This window comes from Zingiber officinale, chromosome 5A, assembly GCF_018446385.1.
Source record: "Zingiber officinale cultivar Zhangliang chromosome 5A, Zo_v1.1, whole genome shotgun sequence".
Classification (NCBI taxonomy): Eukaryota; Viridiplantae; Streptophyta; class Magnoliopsida; order Zingiberales; family Zingiberaceae; genus Zingiber; species Zingiber officinale.
This window is the reverse complement of record NC_055994.1, coordinates 137,481,975-137,506,764: the sequence shown is the minus strand read 5'-3', so window position 1 is coordinate 137,506,764 and position 24,790 is coordinate 137,481,975. Positions and strand designations below refer to the sequence as shown.

The following is a 24,790-nucleotide window of genomic DNA, read 5'->3' as shown; positions in this document are numbered from 1 at the left end:
ATTTACGTTCTGCAATTTTTAAACTATGCAAGTACTTATGTGCAAAATTTGTATATGTATCCCATCAACCGTACGATCTTTATCGGGCGGTCGTTCTCTGTTTTGATCGACTGAGTCATCCCTTCGCCTCTGGACTCGCGCTCCTATTTATATGATATTTAATCTCCTACTATTTATAAAGCAACAAAATTGCTTCTTTTCTTTCTCTTCTATACGGCGTCAGGGTGCGAGAGAAGAAGCGATGGCGATGGCGAGCTTCGCGAGGCGAAGGGCCGGGGATCTCTTCCGGACGGAGGCAATGCGGCGGTCCTCCGTGTTCTTCAGGGGCTTCGCGGCGGCAGTGGGCGACGAGAACGACGTGGTGGTGATCGGCGGCGGCCCTGGGGGGTACGTGGCGGCGATCAAGGCCGCGCAGTTAGGTCTTAAGACGACGTGCATCGAGAAGAGGGGAACCCTCGGAGGCACCTGCCTCAACGTTGGCTGCATCCCTTCCAAGGTAAACTTATCCCCTTTTTTCTCTTATCCTGTCCCTCTTTTTTTTTTTTGGCTTTATGTTGGATCTATCGTGTTTGATTGCCTTCTTGATTTGATCGATGGGTGTTGGTACTGCCGATGCTTGGGTAGTCTATGGATTAGTAGTAGCAAATGATTTGGATGCGTTCTTCTCTTTGTTTTTGAGTTCATAGATTCCGGCATTCCCTATATACTTTTTAATCATAATTTTATGAATCTCTACGGCCAAGATATAAGACTAGGAGCTGAAAATAATAGAGTTAATCACTAAATCTATCATGAACTTTTAAGATTAAAACAAATTTATCACGAACTTTCACTTCTTAAGGATATCATATACTTTCAAGTCTGTAATAACCAATAACAACAACAAATCAATTTTTAATTAATTCTTCATAAAATTATTCTCACATGGGATTATATGTCATTTTGAAACCTCATTAGATTCTCTAATGCTTGAATGTGTGGCATATTTATTTTTTATGGATTAAAAAATTATTCAACTTACATCAAAGTTTAGGTATTGTTGGTATGTATTAAACCATTATGTTTGAGAATTTTGTTATAAAAATGGTATCATTATTTTGTTAAGTCGAAATATAATACATTTGTTTAAAATTTAAGGTGCCTTATAAGTAATTAATCCAAAATAATATGCTGCTGAGAAATGCCTCGAGTCATTTCCTCCATTTTTGGTTGTCTAGTTCTAAATATATAGATCTTTGTTAGAATGACAATGAATATCTACTCTCTTCCATGAACCAAACCAATGATACATTTTCCTACAGTTTTATTCCACAAGAATGGCTATTTTATTTTTTGTCAATTCCATATTGTGATCCAAATATACTATTCAAGATAGAATTCTGTGCTCTAGACATGTATTAGCGTTTTGATAATACCTATATAGAGTGAAGCTTAGTAATAGACTTATTGTGATGTTTATTTTTGTTCATGTTTCATGATTTTCTTTGCAGTAGTCTCTCTTACTAAATTTAGTTTTTGGATTGGGAACTTTCATCTTTACTTTGGATTAGTGAATCACTTATCAGAGATGTTTCTTCTAGCACATGTCAGTGCTGTGTTGCAAAATCAATATTATTGTGCAAATGTAATTATATTCTGGGCATGCCTAGCTAAACCCTCAGGAAGCTATATATGCATGCGGTAACTGTTATCATATTCTTATGGTACTTCTTGTACTGAAATTCTTTTGCGACAGCTTGACTGACTGATAAGTATGATGATTCTAATGTCTTTATGGCAACAATCATGTATAGGAATTGAGGATTCATATAAAAGGCTGCTTCTTTCTTGATTTGTTATAAACTTTAGGATGTTTTTACATATACTGGATTATCATTCTCAGAAGCTTTGTTAGGCTTTAATGTGTTTTTCTTGTTTGCAGGCTCTCCTTCATTCCTCTCATATGTACCATGAAGCTAAGCATGCATTCCCAAGTCATGGTGTTAAGTTCACTCAGCTTGAAATTGACCTACCTGCCATGTTGGCACAGAAAGATAAAGCTGTTTCTGGTCTCACTCGAGGTATTGAAGGCTTGTTCAAGAAGAATAAAGTAAACTATGTCAAAGGTTCTGGCAAATTCATTTCACCATCAGAAGTTTCTGTAGACACCCTTGATGGAGGAAACACAGTTGTCAAAGGCAAAAACATCATCATTGCCACCGGCTCTGATGTGAAATCTCTCCCTGGAATTACTATAGACGAGAACAAAATTGTTTCGTCCACTGGAGCTCTATCTTTGTCCACCGTCCCAAAGAAATTGGTGGTGATTGGTGCAGGCTACATTGGTTTGGAGATGGGATCAGTTTGGGGACGGCTCGGTGCTGAGGTCACTGTTGTTGAGTTTGCACCTGATATTGTTCCTTCCATGGATGATGAGGTAAGGAAGCAGTTTCAGCGCATGCTTGAGAAGCAGAAAATGAAATTCATGCTCAAGACAAAGGTTGTTGCGGTTGACACTTCAGCGGATGGGGTTAAGTTGACAGTTGAACCCGCAGCTGGAGGCGAACAGAGCACGCTTGAGGCAGATGTTGTTCTTGTATCTGCCGGTCGCATCCCTTATACGGCAGGTCTTGGACTAGAGAAGATCGGAGTACAAACCGATAAGGCAGGAAGGATCACAGTTGACAAGCACTTCAAGACCAATGTTTCGGGAGTATATGCCATTGGCGATGTGATACCAGGGCCTATGCTTGCCCACAAGGCAGAAGAAGATGGAGTTGCATGCGTAGAGTTCATCGCAGGTAAGGAAGGTCATGTCGACTATGATATGGTCCCAGGAGTGGTGTACACACACCCTGAGGTGGCTTCAGTTGGCAAGACGGAGGAGCAAGTGAAGTCCCTGGGGTTGGCATACAGAGTTGGCAAGTTCCCATTCTTGGCCAACAGCCGCGCCAAGGCTATTGACGACGCGGAGGGGTTAGTGAAGATATTAGCTGAGAAAGAGACTGACAAGATCCTCGGCGTCCACATAATGTCACCCAATGCCGGGGAGCTCGTCCACGAAGCTGTTCTGGCTCTCCAATATGGAGCCTCGAGTGAAGACATTGCTAGAACATGTCATGCGCACCCGACTATGAGTGAGGCTGTGAAGGAAGCTGCCATGGCTACATACGACAAGCCTATTCACATATGAGTACTTGCTACTTGCCACATTATGATCTTTGGATTTTTTTATTTATTTATTTTTGGAATAATTTATAAACTTTTGATAAAAGAACATTTCAATTTGTACTCGTTTATCGTTGCTTGAGGCTCTCAATCGAGATTTGTTCAGGCTTCATAGCTTCCGTTGTCTTCTTTTTTATGTTTTCTGCAAAGTGGAACATGTTCTTGAAGAACTTGAATTTCGGACGTGCCGACGTCAACTTGAATTTCAAACCTGCACGTGGAACGCGTGCTGACGTCAACTGCCTTAGCAAACCACACAGTCCGAGCTACCAGTTTTCCCATCCTCCTCCCACACACCGATATGAATCAGAGAGAAGAGAAGTTCCGATCGCAAGAAAATCCATGGCCTACTCCGTCCACTGGTACGATCTGCTCTGCTTCGCGCTCGTCGCCGCCGCCCTCGCGGCCTCCCTCTCCTGCATCCTCGCCGGCGAGCGCAGCTGCAAAGCTCGAGCTAGTTCCATATACCGTAGGTTGCTGTCCAGGGACGAAGACGGAGGCGGCGGCGGCGGAGAAGAGGCAGGTGAAGTATTGGGATGCGAACTGTGGATAAGCCGGTGGCGGCCGGTGCACCCCGCTGCCCTCCTCGGGGTGAGGCTGGCCGCGGCCGCCGCCATGATCGGGGTTTTCATCTGGGATCTGCGCACTTACGACTGGAGCATCATGCTGTATTACACCGAGTAGGTAGCCGAGCTAATTTTTTTTTTTTTTTTTTTTTGGTGAGAAGGAAAGGAAAAATAACTTCAGTTCGTTCAGCTCATGCCTAGTTACATAACATAATTTCAACTTTAAATAAATAAATAAATTTTTTAAAAAAATGTCCCTTTTATAAAGCAATTTTGCCACCTATTTTTTGGTTTTCCAAAAAAATAAAAAATGGTATCCACGTCATTCGGACCGAAGAATAACCCACCCGGAACGAAGGCAACTTCAGCGAACAAATGGGTGGGACGCACGATTGGTGGAAATGGATGGGACACGTGAACTCAGTCTACTTAAGGTCCGTCAACGGGTCAGTCGTATCTGCGGTCTCGATCTCCCTCGTCGCACCTGCGCTCATGGCGGTCGGCGAGGCGGAGCAAGGCCTAGCCTACTGGCTGCGGTGGCAAGTGGCTGTATGCCTCGTGGTTCTGGCTGTCCCTGCCGCCGTGTCGGTGTCCGTGATCTCGTCGGGCAGGGCTGACCCCCTCAGATCCTCCGATCTCTGGCTCTCGTGCTGGAAGAAGGCCAGCCGCTTTTGGCTTCTAGGATTTCGAGTTGTTTCTCTATCGATCTTGTGCTTTTTGTTGTGGCAGGTGCTTCTCCTTGACCGCGTCTTCGCCTTCTATTTCTATACTCAGTAAGCCCTTTTTAGTTGAATTGTTTGCATCGTGTGGTCGAATGTTTGCTCAAAAATCATGTTTTTTCTCGTTTCTTTTTTGCTTCGATCGAACAGAAAATGTTTTATTAGGATTTCGGGGAAATTTCTTCAAGAATAAAATTCGATTCTATGGTTCCTGCGGATGTGCTCATAGGTTCCCTCTTTCTGATTCTGGTTCAGGTGTCTGGTCATGAGCTGATTGAGTGCGTCGAAATATATGTAGTATTTCGTTAAGTTTCTCCTTGTATGAATTGCTTCCCATTACGACAATGTATCTAACTAGTTCAAGCTAGAACATCAACTGTGGAAAGAGGTTTCTAAATTTATCATTTCACTTGGTAACTAAATGGTTCTTGTGAAAGAAATTCATGACAACTCTATATTTTTGTTGTTAGCTTCCAAGCCAGCTACTGACTATTAGCTTCCAAGCCAGCTACTGACTATTTAAATTTGGTGCCTGCAGGTGGACATTTTTGTTAGTGATCATCTATTTCCTGGTATGTTCCGGCTCCTTTTTTTTTTTGGACTTTTGTTTTATTTCCTAACTTCTTTTCCCATCTATCTGTGATTATATTCTATATGCAATATTTGCTAACTCAGTATAGTTGGATGCATTTTGCTCATATCATTAATATTTCTTATGGGGTTTTTGAACATGGATATGGTTGGGCATATGCTTTGTTTTGTTATATGACTTGCTTATGTATGTGCAATTTTACATGCTTACAGATTGCTAGTGTGATATCTGCTTATGGTTGTTGGATGTATGGAAAATGTGCCACTGAAAATGACGAGGCAAATGCATTCCTTAAAGAAGATGTTGTAGTAGATATACCTGTAACTTTGAATGCAACAAATAGAAACAAAAATGCTAGCAAATCACGTAGCAACTATGAGCATGGTTATTGTCAACAAAAAGCTGGATTTTGGGGTTACCTTATGCTAATTGCTTATCAGGTAAATTTCTCAATAGCTTGACCCTATAACAAAGAATTGTAAAACTTCGATTTAATGTTTTTTCTATCTCCATCTCCATTTTGGCATTTCAAACTATTTTGTTGTGTTCCTTTTATGAATTTGTTTCATTCTTCATAGTCTAACCATACATGAGAACTGCTAGATAGGTTAATTATGTCAGTTATCTTCTTGAATTTTATAAATGATGTTGTTCCATTCACTTGAACAGACTAGTGCAGGTGCTGTTGTGTTGACAGACATTGTGTTTTGGGGCCTTCTAGTACCATTTCTCACTGATGAACATTTCAAACTAGATTTGGTGGGTTCTCTTTACTTGTTAAACTAGACTTCAGCCATTTATGTTTTATCTTGTTTCATTTTGCGATGATATGTTGGCATTATAATAGCTTCTGATTCCTGAATGCATAAAAAGTATTACTTTAATCATTTCATAACTTGTTTATTATTTTTGTAATATTTAGCTTAAAAGTTGTTGCAACGGTAAAGTTGTTGCTTTGTGACCAAAAGGTCATGGGTTCGAATTCTGGAAATAACCTCTTGCAAAAGGCAGGGTAAGCCTGCATACAATGGATCCTTCCCTGGGACCCCGCATAGCGGAAGCTTCGTGCACCGGGTTGTCCTTTTTTTTTTAGCTTAAAAGTACAAATTTTCTAATGTATTTTTTTCAGAGAATTTATTGTATCAATATACCAGATCTTTAAAGTGATGAATTTGAAAAACATTGTCATCCAATTGCTCCATGTTCATACATTTAATCTCCTGATATTTCTTTACACGGACTCCAGATTTAAGATTAAATCTATATTTTGAATAAGTTTAACATTGTGAATTTGGTCACAAATCAACCCTATTCAAATAAATAAGCACACGCACACAAAAACAAAGTTAGAGTTAAGAACCAGATAATTGCCTGCTGATGATTAGAGTAGAACTATACTTTAAAAGTAGAATGAAAATTTCCTTGTAGTAACGATCATATTCTTATTGCTTTTCTTGAGTATTAAAATATTGCTCTTCCGGTTTCTCGTATTTTTAAAGCTTTGTTTGTCCTTATGTTGCTAAGATTTGTTATGCATATTTTTCTTGCCAGCTTACGGGGTGCATGCATACACTAAACTTTATCTTTCTTCTCCTTGATACTACTCTAAACAGTCTTGTAAGTTTCCTGCTCACTAGATTTATTCACCTAAAAGTGTGATATTACGTATTCAATACATGACAAAGTAATCTGTGTGTTCTACAGCCTTTTCCATGGTTTCGAATGGCATATTTTGTCCTTTGGAGTTGTATCTATGTAATCTTCCAGTGGATTCTGCACGCTTGTGGATTTTCATGGTGGGTGTATTGTTTTCTAAATTTTGCTACCATGCACCAACATTTACGGATCAATGCAACAACTAAAATGGTGACATTTTTACAGTAATAGTTGTAGTTATATAATACACAAATATCTCCACTGCTTTACTGCACACAAGAACTTATTCACTTGCATTCGACCTTCATTCTTGCATTTTGCCACACACAATCAACGTTAGTGTCTTGAAAAATGAATGGTTGGAATTGGCAGCTATAATCAATCTATGTCAAAGAATTGAGGATAGCATAGTTTAGTCCATGTAACCGATCCTAAATATTACTTTTTATTGTTGTCCTCGAGCTAATTTTTCGTCAAAGAAAGATGTAACCTATTGCTTTCTTATTTAAGTTGATGGCTAACATAAGTTTCTCAGGTGGCCCTACCCTTTTCTTGAGCTCTCAACTTCATGGGCTCCTCTTTGGTTAGTATTAGAATCTTGTTTTCTCCACCATTTTGTTGGCACAAGATTCTTACAGCTACACTAAAATTGCAGGTATTTATGCTTGGGACTTCTCCACATCCCTTGTTACGGTATATACGCATTAATTGTGAGTGCGAAAAACTCACTATTTTCAAGAATTTTTCACCATGCATATAGAAGATCTTGAGATTTAGAATTATAAGAACGCAACATGTTGGAATTAATGTCAATTATGTTAGTGTTTAATTCTACATGAGTTTGTTCCAGTTTGTATTTCTATGTTGAACTTTAGCTTGTATCTCTTTCAAGTCTCATTTAATCAAATGAAGTAAACTGATGTTGATCCCTAAATCATATCTTGTCTGGTGTGAATGAACTTAAAATGGTAAAAAAAAAAAATGGTGGTGAAATGGGGAAAGGTTCACAACTATTCCCAAGCAAAGGATAACCAATTTAACATCAAATTCTATATGTTCAACCAAGTCTTGGAGCTAACTTTTGTGAAGTATGGAAGGTAAATTTAGTCACTCAATGGCATCGGTACATGGTATCGGATTCCATCCATCCAAAATCTAAGAATATTTCCTAGAGGTCGGCTTCTAAATGTGCATACCTTGTTTCAAATTGCTTTCATGTCTATTTAAACAACATCCAAAACCTATCAATATAAAAAAGTTTCACATCTACTTAACACAAGCATATGGAAAGTAAAATGAAGTGACCTAATATTAAGTCTCAAATCATTTAGGTGGAATTGGTCAGGTAGAACAAGAATATAGTCCTAAAGAATATAACATACATTATATGTAAATTTTCGTTCAAAATTTGCCTTTCAAGTTTTACATTCATAATTAATCCTAGCACAATCTTCGTATGTGCATAGCCAATTCTTTACATATTAATCAATTGTGATCTTACTAAAAGTAATAGTTGTTTTTTTTTTGTCAACTTTTTGAATGTTAGATTAGAAGTATTTTCTACAATCTATCATAGTTTGTATAATTTGTACTCAATTCAATATATCTTCCATTAGAATATCAAGAGAGGAATAGAAGCCAGAATTTTATTTTGTCAAATCGTAGTAACAAAATTCTTCCTATTCATAACTCAAGAGGCATGGGTTTTAGTGAAGCTGGTGTTTCTATAATTAAATCACTTTAATAATTTTATATAATTATACGATAGAAAAGAAAATAAATATAAACTTTTTAAGACTCCAAATAGTAAAAAAAAAATGATTTTATTACATTTTTTAACAAATGGAAGATTATTAAGATATTTTAGTAAAAATATTTTAATCAACAATTAGTATTGTATCCATATAGTAGAAATGGAAATATATATTTCTTTTTGGAATATATAGAGTGAAAAAAAAAGTCTCATTTCATTATTTTTTTAACAGATGCAAGTAAGAAATTGTTTTAGCTAAACAATTGTACTAGTGTCTTTCTGATAGTTTCAATTAGAATATTTTTTATTTTTTAAAAGAAGTCTTTTAATAGAAAATTGACCATCCAAATGTTTTTAAAAACACTAAAAATCCTTTTTAAAATTCATTTTGGCTTGAAAATTTCTCTTATTCTCGTAGGTTTCGTCTCCATGGTTCAACAATATTTTACTAATCTAAAAAGATGATAACCCTCTCCCTCTCCCTCTCTTCGCGAGCTCTCCCTCTCCCTCAGCCGGCCCTAGCTCGCGAGAAGTCGCGAGCTCTCCCTCTCCCTCTCCCTCTCCCTCTCCCTCTCTTCGCGATCTCCTGCCGCGATCCTCTCCCTCTCCTCGCCATCTCCTGCCGCGAGCCCTAGCAGAGGTCGGCGCGAGCCATCTCCTGCACCTAAACCTTAGGTGGGAAAAGGGTTAAACAGGCAGAGCCCAGTCAACACAAGGAAGGATGGGGTGGAAGGCAGCTGAGAAGTTATTCAGGCACTGGAAGATCCTCAGAGGCGACAACGTAATCTTCAATTCTTTCTTTTTCACGTATCATTGTTTACCTTGGTTGAAGTTATGATTTTATCTTTTGCTAATGTTTTGTAGGTCATGATCATAAGAGGCAAGGATAAGGGTGAGACAGGTATCATCAAACGTGTCATTAGATCTCAGAACAGAGTCATTGTTGAAGGGAAAAATTTGGTCTGTTCTCTGACTTTATACACCACTTATTTTGCTAAATTGAAGTGATTTTTGCCTAAAAGATTCCATATATGGACTGTATTGGTGCAGTAGTTAGATCATGAATCTAAGACCGATCACCTCATCAGGGCTGTATCAAGCATTGAATCAATGCACTGGTTCTTAAATTGAAGTGTTTGTTATTTATTTAGTTGAGATCAGTTGTCAGAGATTACATTAATCTACTGAAAAATCTATATGAGATGTTGAATCGGTACACATTTCTTCAGAAATTTAGAAGTTCTTCATGATTCAGCTAAACTGACATTTTATTCTACTTTTCATTCATTCCGCATAGGTTGTTGATAGTTGAAGTTTCTATCTAGAACAATCTGGAGTTCTGCATAATCATTTTATACTTTATAATGATTTAGTGAAGTGGAAAAGTGAAATATGGTATTCTCTTGTTTGTATTAGTTTTTCCAAATCGTGCATTGGTCTCCATAATTTGACATAATCATCTGAAGGCTTGTTCAAGGTTATTGCTTGTACTTTTCATACAGGAGTAGGATTCATTTCCCATATGGCTTCCATAATTTCCATATCAATTTACATTTCCATTTGAAAGTTTGTTTCTTGTTAACATGTTATTTACACTATTCTAAAAGCTATTAATATTCTAAGGTCACCTTTGAGAATTAACAAGCTACATAGCCTAGTGTAATCTTCTGCATGTTTTACCTTTCCAGTGCTATTGTGTACAAGTAATGTTATTTATGATCATCATAGTTCCATGTGGTAGTATGATGGGTTCACGAATTTTGATCTTTCGTACTAGTACCCTTTGCTATCTGTTATCAGATTGTGTTGTTCTCATTTCAGGTGAAGAAACACATCAAACAAGGGCAAGGACATGAGGGTGGAATCTTTTCAATTGAAGCCCCCCTTCATGTTTCCAATGTCTAGGTTCTTGACCCAGTTACTGGGTACAATCTCTTCAACATTGCCTCATCAGCTTGATTTTGTGTTAAATTCCCTAATTTGGTTACTCTTTATAAGTAAAATTGTTATCGTGCAGGAAGCCATGTAAGACCGGGTATAAATATCTGGAAGACGGAACTAAAGTACGGGTCTCTAGAGGACTTGCTGCATCTGGAGCTGTAATTCCTTGTCCTGAAATACTAAAAGAAAGGCGAAAACCAAGACCTAGCTTTGGTACATTCAGTTTTACTTGATTGCTAAAGTTGCTTTCTTAAATTCAGTTGTTTATTACCCATTGGTTGCGTTAATCGATTGTCATATCAATTGAGAGGAATAAAACATTGAATTGTTATTTCATATTTATATGACAACTATAACACCCTACAGAACTCAAATACCTAATGTGGAGCTAGACCCACGTACCTGATGTCTGCCCATATCCATAGCTTTTGCAGCTGTTTGTAATGAATCTGAATTATTATCATACTTCAACTATCTTATGCAGTTGGTCCCAAGGATACACCAGTTGAACTAGTACTCGAAAAGACATACGATGCTAAAGCTGGAATTGGCATGCCTGATCTCTAGAAGTCCTCGATAAGGGAAAATCATTCTCTCATCTGCATTATCATCGAGGAAGTTCAGATCGTGCTTAATTTGGCGACATATGTTTCTTGTTCAAATATGCACCGTGACTTTGATTTGTTTAGGTTCAACTCTTGCATAATAAATGTCAACGCTATTACTTAATTTTACTAGCACAGCTGTGCTGTTAGTTAGAATTTCACGACTAAGTGATGCCTATTGAAACACTTTCAAGTGTAAACTGAAATCGTGTTGCATTACTTGTTCTCGATGAACACTTGACTATGGTTAGATGAAAGTGCCAAGAACCTGATGGTTTATTTGGTCTTGTTATTGAGTTGGTGATGATGTGAGGCCCATCTTCATCCTTGTGATTTAGTTATCTATAGTTTCTTGCATTTGTAATTTGATGATGTAATTGAACCTGTATCTTTGTAGGCATCTCACAAATAAATCGTAGGGACATTTTGTTTTAATGTATATGAGAAAGGTCAAACATTCACCAAACATAAAACAGAATAAAATTGATTTTGTATTCATTAAAAATTGATTTTAAAATCTATTAGAATAAGTATCTATACGCCAATCCACGAGGAGCACGTCAAGACCAATATTGACGTTTATTAAGGTGGTTCTTACAATTTTTAAACACAAAACAGAATAAAAACACTTTATGGGAATATATTGAATGTTGTAACCCAATGGATGAGATGTCACTAATGATATGAGTCGATTGTGAAGTCTAGCCTCAGATATTTTTCTTCTCCCCTTGTAAAATTTTAATATACCTAAAGATACATCTACTAAGACTGTTTCCAGTAAATCATTTTCTGTGCTTGCATAACATATGAAATTGCTTCTATCCTCAATATTTCATAATTTCAAGTTTAAAACCCACACTAGTAGTTTATGTTCGAAGCATACGCAGTGATAAAACACATGACACCGGCAGAAGATAAACTTCACGGCATTTAGACAAGGATGAAAGTGAAACCACACAGAAGGGTATTTGAAAATGGAGAAAAATACTGGCAGATGCAAATTATTTTACCCAGGTTTAAGTTTACGTTGGCATCTCCACCGAAAATCAAAATGCATGGTCGTCAGACATGTATGTTAATTGCTAAACTCTGCAATTGCTTGGCATAATTCCTATATCCTTCACAATATATCAACTTTCACGAGTATTTCTACTTTGACACTCTAGATTTTGTCGAAAATACAGTATGCCCCAGTGCGACTAAAATGAACGTTTAACCAAGATAATTACGATTTCAGTTTGATCTAAACCAGCATATCCCACTTTAACATGTTTGGGAAGTTTGTATAAGGGGGGAAAAATTAAACTTTAAAACTCAGTTGTACCAGTCAAGAAAGAGGATGGAGAAAGTGAGGACAAACAAGAAGAGGAGGAGAAAAGTTCTGCTGCTGCTATTGCGTTTGATGGCCTGAGACAGCTCTTTGTTACCCAGCTCCACGTTCTTAGTAGCTTCAACTGCCTACAATCCACCAAGAGAAATGGGTTAGCATTGACATCGGAAGGCACAAAATAATCAAGACAATTGTGCAATTGCAGCAGCTGAAAGGATAAACAAAGTTAACCTGAATCTGTGATGAGTCAATTGCATTTTTTTGAACATTAGAGTTTGAACAATAGTCCAAAAGATAAATATTTATAACTTGCTAAGGCATTACTGGGTGAATAGAACCAAATTCTTCTGAAGCTCAAGTGTTTTGGAATTTAAATATAGTGAACAGCACCAAAACTCAAAAACTATTTGTTTCCATGCACATTAACCGTATAAACTGGCCCGATGATCCATGGTTCAGAAAAGTCATATCTCATATGACTTATTTTACAACACAGAAATATGTAGCTAGACACCGACCACATTATTTTTCCAAATAGTGATAAATTTAGGATATTAAACACAAACACAAGAAATCTACTCTCACATAATAGGTTTAGCACGTGGCTTATAATATCTAATATACCTGAAACTAATCTACTAACTATACTAAATATAACTCAAGTTACAATTATTGTTAACAATATTAAATAATTCCTTGGACGATATAGTTTAAGTTAGTAATAGAGTTAATTAGTGTAATTAATATCAGTGTACTAAGTTATAATTTGAAGATTATGATTAAATAATCAGTTACATTTTGTTGGGTTATTAATAATATAACCTAATTTACTAATTTACAGTGTATTGTGTTAGTAATAATCAATTATTCTTTATAATTTGTTTTACGTGGTGTATTGAAGACAAGACTTGGTATGAGACTATTGCCCCACTGCAACTTGGCAGACAAAAGTTTGTCTGCAACTACCCTAGCCAGGCCTCATCAAGCTGGCAGGAACCTCAAGAAGTAGAAACACCTCTTTTTTTCTTTTTTTCTTGATAATAGGTAGATGGCCTTCCTCCTGGTTCGTCTACCGGATAAATCCAGAGTACAGCAAAAACACCCTTTATTTCATTTGGCAGGGGTTTGTTCAACTGTTCAAGTTAGCATTCAACTTTATTTATTGGTACTGTAACAATCTGAAAGTGTCCTATGGAAAAATGGTGTTTTAAAAAGGAACTCAAATATATAAGATAAATGATGTTGCATGCTAAATTGTCACGAATTCCTTTTGGAAACCAAATTAAACCTGGAAATGTACCTTTCCAAGACTATTCAAAGTTATGAAGATGTTCATAATATTAACCTAGCAAGGATGGCCTATTGGTTTTTGGAGTCATCGTAAAACTGACAAAAGAACGGAAGTAGTCATCCTTTACTCATCATCTCCAAAGCAAATAAAGAACAGGTACCTGATCGTATAAATGTTCAATCTGCTGTGCCTGCTGTAGAACATGAGTTGACATGAGGTGATTCAGTGCTGACATCTCTACCATCTTAGTTTCTGTTTCTTGAACAGCATCAAGGAGGTTGCTCAGTTCCACCTAACAAACGCAAATTAATGTTAAATACACACAACTACGTTGTTTACTGGAATTAAAGAGTGAAAAATGAATGTTGCTTTCAAAAAAAAACTACTTGAAGAGCTCGTGTCTCATCATCTAGAATTTGATCTTGGACTCTCAAAGGCGTTGTGGTTAGCTCTTGTCCTCCAAGATTCGGCAGGTCAAAGCCAGAAGGTTGCTCAGAAGGTGCTGAGTGGAGAACTCTATTAACCTTCCTTCTTGGCATGGCTCTGTTTATAGCATCCTGGAAGCGTACAGATCTGAGCCGGTCAAACTGAGCACTGACTGAATGGAGCCGCTCACTGAGAATTAAAACCTATAGCAAGGATGGGAACCAGTATAAAGATCATGTTAAAACGAAAGAAATGCACATTTTAAATGCATAGATTTGATGTATTACTGAAAAATTGTTTAGAAGAAAAGCTATCATAGAGATCCTTGCCAAACTAATAATTCTCTGTTTCATAAAATTCAATGGAGAAACACACAGGCAAAGGTATAAAAATGGAAGTGCCTATTTTTGGATCAAAATGGAGTCTTATTCTGCTAAATAATTTGAAAGCAAAATAGCAGCAACCCTGGCATTCTTATGACCCCCTATTATATATGAAAACATTTAATCTCAACCTAAATCCCTCTTGTAATGAACCAGCAGTGAGTAACAAGGAAATAAACATGATTTTTTTTGGGTAGTTAGTGGATAGAGAAAATAAACCATACCACAAGAACCAAACTACTCATAGGGCTTATTGATTGCTCTCACAGTCCAAATCTAAATTAATAATTAATTTAAAATTAAAAATAAAAAGTCCCACTAAATTAAATCCATACCACGCCATGCTTGTGGGCAACCACATCTGCATTGGGTTTATCATCCCTCAGGTTAAGCCATGATTTTGAACTTCCATTCTTTTCTTCATTGTATATCATGTTCTGAAGGATATCAATCTGGTCCTTGCAAACTTTTATGAAAACACCTACCTGAATATAAAAAATTATATTCATAAAACAACCAAATAAACACATCAAAGCATTGAATATGAGTATATGGCCAGTAAATAAACATAAAAGCTAGTCTACAGGGAAAAAAGTCAAATGGGTATCACCTAAAACCTCTCGGAAACAGAAATAAAAAGATGGTGTGGTTCTTTTTAGTTAGTTGCGTGTATTATGTATAAATATAGAGAGAGTCCTAGATTTCAACATACGCCCAGGTTTCATTCAATATGCAATGAGTGAACCACACGATGTATCTCTCACTCTCATTCTTTTTTTAATTAAAAAAACGCTAGGATAAAATATGCATTTGCAGAAATGGAAAAGTTCAAAACGGTAATACATAGTGCACAAATAAAGAAAATATTGATAAAAGATTAAGCTTAGGCTAACTCACTTCATGTTCAATGTTGTCCCTCTCCTGTTCAGTGATTCGATGCAGATCCACATAATCTTTCCGATGCTTAGTGATGAAGTGTTCCAATTCTGAAATACTTTCAAGCTAAAAATAAGAAAATTGTCAAAACATTTATCAAATATGATAGAGATATCACGTATCCAGAGAATATCAAAGCAAGAGACTCTGCAGCTGATGTACCGTCTTAATTGCAGCTTTTTCAAATGGAGGTTTCTCCAAGGGTTTGCGCAAAATGAAGGATGCCAAGAGCGCAGCCAATTTGGCCTGTCAAAGACAATGACAAGCCAAAAAAATGTACTGTTATAACATGGTGCCATTAAAATCTTATGAATTACATGTATCATTGTAGCAGTTTCTAGCGTATGTTGAATTGTTCTCAATTGAAACAAACTCACAAACTGTAAAACTCTGAAACAGAACAAACTTGGAATTCTTTACTGTTGAGAAATAGCAATTACAATTTAAGATATGCATAGCCCAGAGTGAAGCAAGAAGAAAAACTCCCATGAATATTCAAATGAATGCAAGGAACACTAACACGTCAATAGGAAAAAGAAAATTAAGATAGTTTCAATCCAATAACCAACCTCGTCGTAGCCAAAAGAGAGAGCTGTCGCACGGGTAGCTTCCCTAAAATCTTCGGTTCTGTCCCTACTCTTAGCCATCACATAACCTTATACCACCTAATCTCTACCTGCTCATCAACGGCTGGAAGCGGTTCGCAGGAGAAACGCTGCTTGCTGGGCTTCTGCTCAACCCGAATGGAGAGGAGGCCTACGGTGATGCTTCGACCTTTGATCAGCCCAAGACAAGAGGAGGCCGTAGATCGATGTGGCTTCTGCTCAACCCGAGAGGGGAGGAGACCGCAGGCGCTATCCTTGTACAAAACAGGGAAGATCCCGGAAGTAGATCCAGGCGGCAGTGTGCCGACCGTGGTGAGCAGAAGCGTCGGTGATCAGCAGGGAGGAGACCGCAGGCGCTTGCTTAGATCCTTGTGCCGAACCAGGAGAGATCGAGGAAAGAGATTGTCACTGACCTGGGATGCGCCGGAGACCGAGTCCGTAGGCAGTGTGAAAGGCTGCGGCGGGCGGCGGTGATCGGCCAGGGTCAATCTCGTCTATGCTGCGTCGGAGAAGTGACGCCGCGGGTGGGGACAACGTTCCCCCTTTCTCACGTGAGGCCGGAGGCGTCTATACGACAAGTGATCGAATTCCCCTTTCTGGCGTGAGGCTGCACTGGGGCGCCGGTCGGACAGCCGCAGCACGGTGGAGGAGCGGTGTCCGATCGGAATCGAAACGCAGGCCGAGGAAAGGAGGGGCATAAAAGAAAATGAGCGATTGCTAAAAAAAGCCATTGCTGTTTACTTTTTTCTGAAAACACCTATTGTTTAAAATAATTACGTGCTTCATATTCCTGAAAATAGCCTCATCCATTCCCTTAAATTTGAGTTTTTTTTTTTTAAAAAGTATTTTAGAATCTTTATATATATATTTATAATTACATAATATATTTTTTAACACTCAATTAAAATTTAATTAAGTATAAAATAAAATTAATATATGAGTTTTTAATTGAACTTGTAGTATTTTGCGATTGTTTGTTACCATCTGGAGGGGGAATTTAGCATGCTCAACGATTTATTTCTAATATGATATCTAGGACGTTAAACGGGCAAAGCTGAATTAAATTTTGTATTATTTAAGTTTATTTGATAAGTTAACTGAAACTAAATGAAGTTTAAAATGAACCAAATGACTTAATTTTTATTTGATTGACTCATTTATTTTTTGAGCAATGATATGCACAAGGAAAAAAACTCAATGAAAATCTCAAGGATAGACACATAAAGTCATGGCCCACCATTTCACTTTTTGTGGACTCCATTACTTTATGTGTCTATCTTGAAATTTTCATTGAATTTTTTTCCTTGTGCATATCATTTTTCTTATTTTTTATAGTTATTTGATTGATTTACAAATTTGATATAAGAAAATTTATTTATTCATTCTCAAAATTGTAACAACCTCATCCGAGGGCCCCTCAAAATTATCCCTCGAGGAAAATCATGAGATCAGGTGACCAGTCATAACCTATTACAACACCACCCAAAAACATTAACAAATTAAATATATATATTCAACTCTTCAAGCTTTTATTTAATTAAACTTATATATATTAAACAAATATAAGCAAATTCTTATCAAACTAACTATCAAACTACACATCAAGAACAGTGTACCACAACTGTAGATAAACTGGAAAATCCAACAAAAATGACGATAAAAAGCTACTCTGCTAAAAGCAGATACAACTCATATATTTATATGTCCAATAAGAACAACAAGAGAACGCACTGCCTGCACTCCAATGCACTATCAGACAGTAGTTTAGATTGATCACAATTTCAGATAATTAAAAAAAAAAAAAGGAAAACAACATTTTGAAGATCCTCCCATTATATGATTGAAGATAAAATACAGTGTGGAGCTAATCTAGGATCAAGAACTTCACTTTCAGTATCAGCTAGAACTCACTATCTCCCAATTAGGGTTACCACATCCTCACCTCTGCATGGTGTAGCTGCAATGTGATGCAGCAATGGCGCATGATGACGTTAGTTACTTCTATGCAGTCAGCCATTGGATCTTGAAGACATCTAAGAGCTGGAGGATCGGATCTGGTGAGAATGTATGCATAAGTTGCTACTTATTGTTTGGACATTCTGATGCACGGTGGCCAGACCGGCCACAGTTAAAGCAAGCCCCTGCAAATCCTCTGCGAAGAATTCAAACATAAATATCAGAATTTTGTACAAATGAAAGTTCTTGTATTTCGTTGTTTGCAATGATAATGTTCTACTTAAAGCAAAAACAAGGTCAGACCGGATTTGTAGGAAGTATGGTGAACAATTTACTAGGAAGAATAGAAGAAAACGGTATTGCTTCGCAATAATAAATTCTACAATAAGTTATGGATGCAATTAGCTAAGTTATTCAACATACCTATAAATTTCAAAATAAATCAATGAGAACCCTTGACATATGCAATTGTGTCTTTATTAACCATCCAAGTAATCGACCCTAATGAATTCTTGTTTACCTTAATTGACCTATGTTTGTGACAAAGAATTCTCTCTACCTCAAAAACCAACACAAAATGAGGAAAACAGTGAGCGGAAGATACTCTCATCTGTACCAGGGAACTGGATGCCCCAACTCAGACCAAAGTTTGGACAACCCAGGCATTAAAGAGATAAAGTTAAAAATGCTAACATGAGAAGAGAAATACCGATGCACCTTTAGACCAAAATTTAGACGACCTTCTCAAAATAGAAAATCTTATCACACTGGTTGCAAATTTAGTGTTTTAGTTGACCATATCAGCAATAAATTCCCTGCAAATCTGATGGTCATGTAGTGGATGGGCAATACCTTTCTCGGTTGCCAAATGAGGGTGTCCGACTAGATCTTCTTCCACCAATTAGCCAGTCATCTTCACTGTCTCTTCGTGGCTTAGTGTTTCGAGACCAGCTACTGTCAGTTCTGGATGCTCGGCCACCCCATCCATAGCTATCATCACTGATTCGCCCACCCCGTCCATAGCTATCATCACTGTCATAGTTTCGTCCACCCCAACTTCTTGAAACCCTCTGACTTCGTTCCCGCGAACCACCACCTCTATAGCTCCGTTCCCGGTTTGAAAATCGGCCATAGAAGTCAGTGGCAGGACCATCATCTTGTAGGATAGGGAGCTAAAAAAGTAACAATAAAAACAGTCAAGAGTTATGCAATCATCTTAATAGAATGGATTTAGAAATAAAAGACTGCAATCATCTTAATAGAATGGATATGCCAGGAATACAAGTAGCAATCAAGATCATCAATTTGGGATTTCTATAGGTTGAATGATAACAGGAATTTGACCATCAATACTTAACCAGCGTACTAATATATCATATAATGATTCAGGCTTAAGTTCTTCCTCAACATCTCCAAATACAGTGGCTAGACCATCCAGTGGCAATACAGCTCTGAAGAAAGCTGCCAGTATAATTGAGGAATATACAATTCATGTGAATCCAAAGGCAAAAATATGCCAAAAATCTAAAAGAATATATCATTTCATGAATACTCAAAGAACACCACATTGAAAGCCAACCTCTATACAAACATCAACATAGTTTCATGAAATGAAACGGTAGGCTTAATTTTAGAAGTTGAATAGAGATGGAAGGAAAAAATTTGATGAGAATAAGAACAAAAGAACCACCTTGGTGATCTTGACAAGAGAATTTCCTGGAGGCAATTGTTTAGTTAACAATTCTTTAGCAATCTCTTCAGGTAAATCAAAAACAGCACCTTGAACCTGAAAGGAATTGGCAATATTAGTCATTATGTAGGATATTTGAAGTCGTCTTAATCTGTTCGGGTAAATCAAAAAAGTACCTTGAACCTAAAAAAAATAATTGGCAACTGTAGTGATTGTGTATGAGGTTAAAATATCAAATAATGTCTGAACAGACAACTACTCCACAGTGGTTTCGCAAAGAATCTTGACGCCTATAAAGTATCACTGATACATCTTAAAACTAGGGAGAGAAAAATACCATGTAATTCAAACTTTATAACGTATTATGAATCTCAACTTCAAACTATGTATACATTTGTCCCCTTCACACTTAATGTGGTTGCTTCTGAACCAGGATTTCCAGTTGATCCAATATGAAACCATTGTTCTAATATAGACTAAGAGTTCTAAGGCTATTGATACATGATACATTGCATGGTTATATCAATAAAGGTATAGATATACATGTATGAAATCATTGTTCAAACTATCTATTTCATTGCTCCCTCGATACATGATACATTGCATGGTTATATCAATAAAGATGATATACATGTGTGTAGGTCATCATTTAGCACTCTAATTTTCTCATCCTTATTTATACACAACTAGATGTCATTCATGTGCCAGTGTCTATATTGTCTGTTGAAAGAAAAGGGAGAAAAACAAATTAAAATGCATGATATCAGGTTGTTTACAACATATTTATTCCATGACATTCATATCCATACAATCTATGAAGTTCTTTTCACCAGATGTGTATTGCAATCATTAAGTTTGCAAAAGCAAGAAAACAACCCTTATCACAAATATTGGGACCCACCCTTCTTTTTCTTCATTCAACCAATGGGCCGAGTAAAACAAAGTATAAGAGAAATAAGTAGCCACAAAAATATATGAAGACAGGGAAATTTAAATAAATTCTAAAGTGGAAAAAAACACTATTTAAATAAATCACCAAGGGATAACACAAAAACTGAAAAGGAAAATTTAAACATGAAAAAAAAGAATCGCATGGAAATAAGTAATTGCTCTATCAGGAAATTTCGAATATTGCATTAAATGAATCAAAGGTAGAAACATCAAACAATTACAAAAACACCAAGCAGGAACATATTTGGAAGGGGAAAATGCATGTGGTTTCATGGAGTTCAAACCTTTTCATCTGCAATCATGCATATCTTGCCCACTTCATCAGCAGCATCAGGATATACATCAGAAAGAAATCCAGTAACAGATCTTGCAGAGAAGTACCCTCTTGAATATCCAGGTTCACGTGTTAATTGTAATGTCACCCACCCCTAACATGACAGATAACTGAAGTTCAGAATAACATACATATAACTGAAGTTCAGAATATGTTAGAGAGGCATGGTAACTTAACACAAGCTAAATGAGTGCACAATTTTCCAAAAGGTGAAGAATCTATCCAGCATGCAAGGAATTATGCTGGAGCATGTTCATGCAAACAAGAATACCAGGCACTATCTACGTGCAGCAGAACAAAAAAAAATGAAAACGAACTATTTTGCTAACTGGAGCAGATATGGTCTTGCTTTCTCAAGCAAAGCATAAACAAAATATTCCAGAATTCAATAAGCAAAAACAGAAACTGCAAACCAAATGTGTAAGATGAGACCACATTTTTACCTGCTCATGACTGATAAGAGAACGAGATGAAGGTGGTTGAGAAAATCCACTTAAATGTGCCAAAGCAGCAGCAAGAGCATGTGTTCCTTGTTCATCAGTCAACCTTTGAGCAGTTGGAAGGAAATATTGGATTGAATCTGCGTGAACACCTCGCAGAGTAGCAACCACTTGCTCAGCAGATGATTCCAATACCTCTTGCATTGAAGGTGGGCTTACAAACTCGAACCTGCATCCCACATCACGTTCAAGAGATTTAACTGTTCTCCGCTGGCTACTAGTAAACATCAAGATGGCATTGCCTTCTTTTCCAGCACGTCCAGTACGACCAGAACGATGCACAAATGTCTCTGGATCATTTGGTAGTTCATAATGAATAATCTGCAAAAGAGAAGAAGAAAAACAATGATTATCATTCTATAAGCCCATAAAAATATATTGCAGAAAAGTATGTATAGATTGAGGATAAAAATGATTATACACAAGACTCTTATATTAACTGATAAACAGTGGCAATCAATATCTAAACACAAATATAAGAAAAATACCAAATCAACATTCGGTATGTCTAGTCCCCGAGCAGCAACATCAGTTGCAACCAGCACAGTGAATTTCCCTTGACGAAATCCACCCAAGGTTCTTTCTCGTTGATGTTGAGATATATCCCCATGCAGTGCCTCAGAAGCAATACTATTACTCAAGGCCATGGATACTTCATCAGCATCACGCTTTGTCTGAGTAAAAACAATTGTTTTCCCACCCTTGGCATAAACCTATGCAAGTAAATAACATCAAAAGCATGAGCATTTTAGGCCAAAAAAAAAAAACAAAATATCATATGCAATAGTTTGTAGAAGGATAACAGTTTATAGATAAATGTTGCGCACAAAATTTGCATACACAGAATATGGCAGACAAGTAAAATGCTGTTTGGGGAACTATTCCGCTCATTTTAAATAATTCACTGGTGTAAATTGCAAGGAGAATTGGTTCAAAATCTTAAACTTTTTCTTACAAAAAAAGGTATGCGTGTAAAGAATCAGTATGCGACAAAAAGTTAACTTCTGCCTCATATTCTGCTCACAAAATGATGTCATTTGATGCAATGTAGATAAGCTCAGCATCAAATGCCTAACCATAACAATTGGCTAGCAAACAAAGTGTGACAAAAGGAGAAACAAGACCACCAGTCTCTACAAGAAAAATATCATAAGCATACCGTAATCAAGTCACTCAGAATAGTGCGCTTTGAAGTTGCAGTTGTTGATATGGCATAAAGTTTAATGCCTTCTGCTAGTTTCTCATCTTGGTCTCCAACCTAGCCCATAAAAATATATTAAAATTATATTTTGCAAGAGGTGAAATCATACACTTGATTCCAAAAAATAGAAATTAAAAATGGACATACCAAATCAATTGTCAGAGGGTTGTTTAGGTATCTCCTAGACAACTTCTTAACCCAACCAGGCATTGTTGCAGAGAACAACATATTTTGACGTTGTGGTGGAAGTTTCTGCAATATTACTTCCACATCTTCTTCAAATCCAACAGCAAGCATTTGATCAGCTTCATCTAGAACCAAATATTGAACCTCTCCAAGCCTAAGACTATCATCATTAATAAGGTCAATTATTCGACCAGGAGTTCCCACGACCACATCAACACCACGGGAAAGTGAATTTTTCTGAATATTGTAAGCTACTCCACCATAAACACAGACAGTGCTCAGATAAGGTGCTGATTCTTTAATTTCCTTCTCCACCTGTTTGGCCAATTCTCTGGTAGGTGCAAGAACTAGAACCCGAGGAAGACGACCTAACAGCCTAAACCAATCAAGGAATGAAAATGAAAAACGACTTAGAAAGATAGTCAACATTTCAATCACACCACTAAGCATGGCAATGAGATTTTAAGAAAAGTAGGCACCTTGACCTCTTCCTCCCCTCTGCCTCATCATCCTCAGTCAGCCGCTTGATTATGGGAATTCCAAACGCCAAAGTCTTTCCCGTTCCAGTCTTAGCCCGTGCAATAAGGTCTCGTCCTTCAAGAACGGGAATCAAAACGGCCCTCTATAGAAAGACAAATTAAGTATGTTAATGCCGCCTGTACCGCATGCTAAAGTGACCAACCGAAATATAAAAGAAGTTCATAGCAAATCATATTGGCAGTGAATGGAACAGTCCAAACAAGAGTTAAAAGCGCCATTTTGGACTCACCTGGATAGGGAAAAGATTGGTAATCCCTCGCTTCTCGAGGATACTAACTAGCTGCTGCGGCAGGCCCAATTTGGAAACGGCAAGCTCATCCTGGTCCACTTCAGCAGCGAAACCCTCTTCCTCCTCCTCTGAGTTGTAGGAATCGGAGGCGTATTCCTCCTCCTCCTCGCCCTCCTCAAGCGGAGACTTGGGGAGGCCACGGAAGCCCTTGAAGGCCTCTTCACTGAGGACGGAGTTGGGAGAGGCGACCGAGGCGGGGACGAAGAGTGGGGAAGCGCGAGGAGCTCTCGAAGTGGCGGAGAGCCAGGAAAAAGCGAGGCCCCGGGATGCCGGGATCTTGAGGATGCGGCCAGCGCCTGAAGGGGAAGAGCAGGTGAGGGAAGAGGAGAGGTAGAGAGCAGACACGCTGATGGTGGAGGTGGAAGCGGCGGCAGCGGCCATGGTGGTGGTGGTGGGAGGAGGAGGAAGAGGGGATAAGGTGGGAAGGGTTTTGATAAGGCCGGTAACGAATGGCCTTATGAGAGTCCACCTCGTGCGCTGTCCGCTGCTTCAACTTATAGACCAGAAAGAAGAGGATATGAATAAAGATATTTTTGATGGATCAATGGTATATGAGGAGAGACGAGGAGGAAGCCCAAGCCCAAGCCCAAAAAAAAACTGAATGTTAATATATATTTTAGAAAAAAAAACAAAAACAAAAACAAATTTGCCGCCTACATTAAATCACATTTTAAGATAATTATTGTGTTTTTTTCTAATCTTGAACGCAAAAGACTAGAAACTTTTAGAGAAAAATTAAAAGAGCGATCTTTTTAAAAGATGAGAATCATCAAATGAATTTTATTTTCCAAATTACTCCTTATTATTTTGATTTTGATCGATTTAAATATTATAATACCTACGAATTATAATTATTACATAGGATGTTATACACTAAATTCATCGTGCACACCCATCACACCCATCATACGTGATCCTCACCAAGGGCGTAGTCAAGATTTTCGATTAGTAGGGACAATTTTTGAAAATTCATGAAACTAGAAAGGAATAACTTACAATTCTTGGAAGATCATTAATTTTGAGAAAAATAGAGAAGATAAAATAGAGAGGAAGAAGTAAAAAAATGAGAACTTTAGGGGGCGTTTGGTACGCGCGTTTTCCATTTTCATTTTTTGGAAAACGCGCGTTTTCTG

At 37.5% G+C, this 24,790-nt stretch overlaps 4 protein-coding genes and 1 pseudogene across 6 annotated transcripts; 3 read left to right on the top strand and 2 right to left on the bottom strand.

Annotated features, from left to right (window-relative positions):
* The first annotated feature begins 33 nt into the window (after positions 1 to 33).
* On the top strand, positions 34 to 3,324 carry LOC121982037 (dihydrolipoyl dehydrogenase 1, mitochondrial-like). The gene is made up of 2 exons (XM_042534893.1): positions 34 to 496; positions 1,922 to 3,324. Exons 1-2 carry the CDS (start codon positions 152 to 154, stop codon positions 3,170 to 3,172), a joined length of 1,596 nt encoding a protein of 531 aa, XP_042390827.1. The 5' UTR covers positions 34 to 151; the 3' UTR covers positions 3,173 to 3,324.
* A 208-nt stretch (positions 3,325 to 3,532) lies between these two features.
* On the top strand, positions 3,533 to 7,674 carry LOC121982038. Of its 3 annotated transcripts, none has more exons than XM_042534894.1 (8): positions 3,533 to 3,887; positions 5,031 to 5,064; positions 5,297 to 5,524; positions 5,754 to 5,843; positions 6,636 to 6,701; positions 6,789 to 6,880; positions 7,276 to 7,323; positions 7,396 to 7,674. In XM_042534894.1, the coding sequence occupies exons 1-8, from the start codon at positions 3,550 to 3,552 to the stop codon at positions 7,508 to 7,510; spliced, it is 1,011 nt and encodes a 336-aa protein (XP_042390828.1). In that variant the 5' UTR covers positions 3,533 to 3,549; the 3' UTR covers positions 7,511 to 7,674. The 3 variants fall into 3 exon arrangements, with proteins under 3 accessions (XP_042390828.1, XP_042390830.1, XP_042390829.1); XM_042534895.1 differs by lacking the exon at positions 3,533 to 3,887 and adding an exon at positions 4,021 to 4,546; XM_042534896.1 differs by lacking the exons at positions 3,533 to 3,887; positions 5,297 to 5,524 and adding an exon at positions 4,011 to 4,546.
* Positions 7,675 to 8,954: 1,280 nt separating this feature from the next.
* Positions 8,955 to 11,335, top strand: LOC121982040 (annotated as a pseudogene).
* Positions 11,336 to 12,155: 820 nt separating this feature from the next.
* Positions 12,156 to 16,702, bottom strand: LOC121982036 (syntaxin-81-like). The gene is made up of 7 exons (XM_042534892.1): positions 15,975 to 16,702; positions 15,568 to 15,651; positions 15,367 to 15,471; positions 14,805 to 14,954; positions 14,047 to 14,289; positions 13,821 to 13,952; positions 12,156 to 12,497 (listed from the first exon to the last, which is right to left on the bottom strand). Exons 1-7 carry the CDS (start codon positions 16,050 to 16,052, stop codon positions 12,354 to 12,356), a joined length of 936 nt encoding a protein of 311 aa, XP_042390826.1. The 5' UTR covers positions 16,053 to 16,702; the 3' UTR covers positions 12,156 to 12,353.
* Positions 16,703 to 17,661: 959 nt separating this feature from the next.
* LOC121982035 (DEAD-box ATP-dependent RNA helicase 3, chloroplastic-like) lies at positions 17,662 to 24,136 on the bottom strand. The gene is made up of 10 exons (XM_042534890.1): positions 23,598 to 24,136; positions 23,308 to 23,450; positions 22,790 to 23,204; positions 22,601 to 22,699; positions 21,930 to 22,154; positions 21,385 to 21,762; positions 20,892 to 21,035; positions 19,657 to 19,752; positions 18,819 to 19,138; positions 17,662 to 18,162 (listed from the first exon to the last, which is right to left on the bottom strand). The coding sequence occupies exons 1-10, from the start codon at positions 24,036 to 24,038 to the stop codon at positions 18,090 to 18,092; spliced, it is 2,334 nt and encodes a 777-aa protein (XP_042390824.1). The 5' UTR covers positions 24,039 to 24,136; the 3' UTR covers positions 17,662 to 18,089.
* Positions 24,137 to 24,790: the final 654 nt, after the last annotated feature.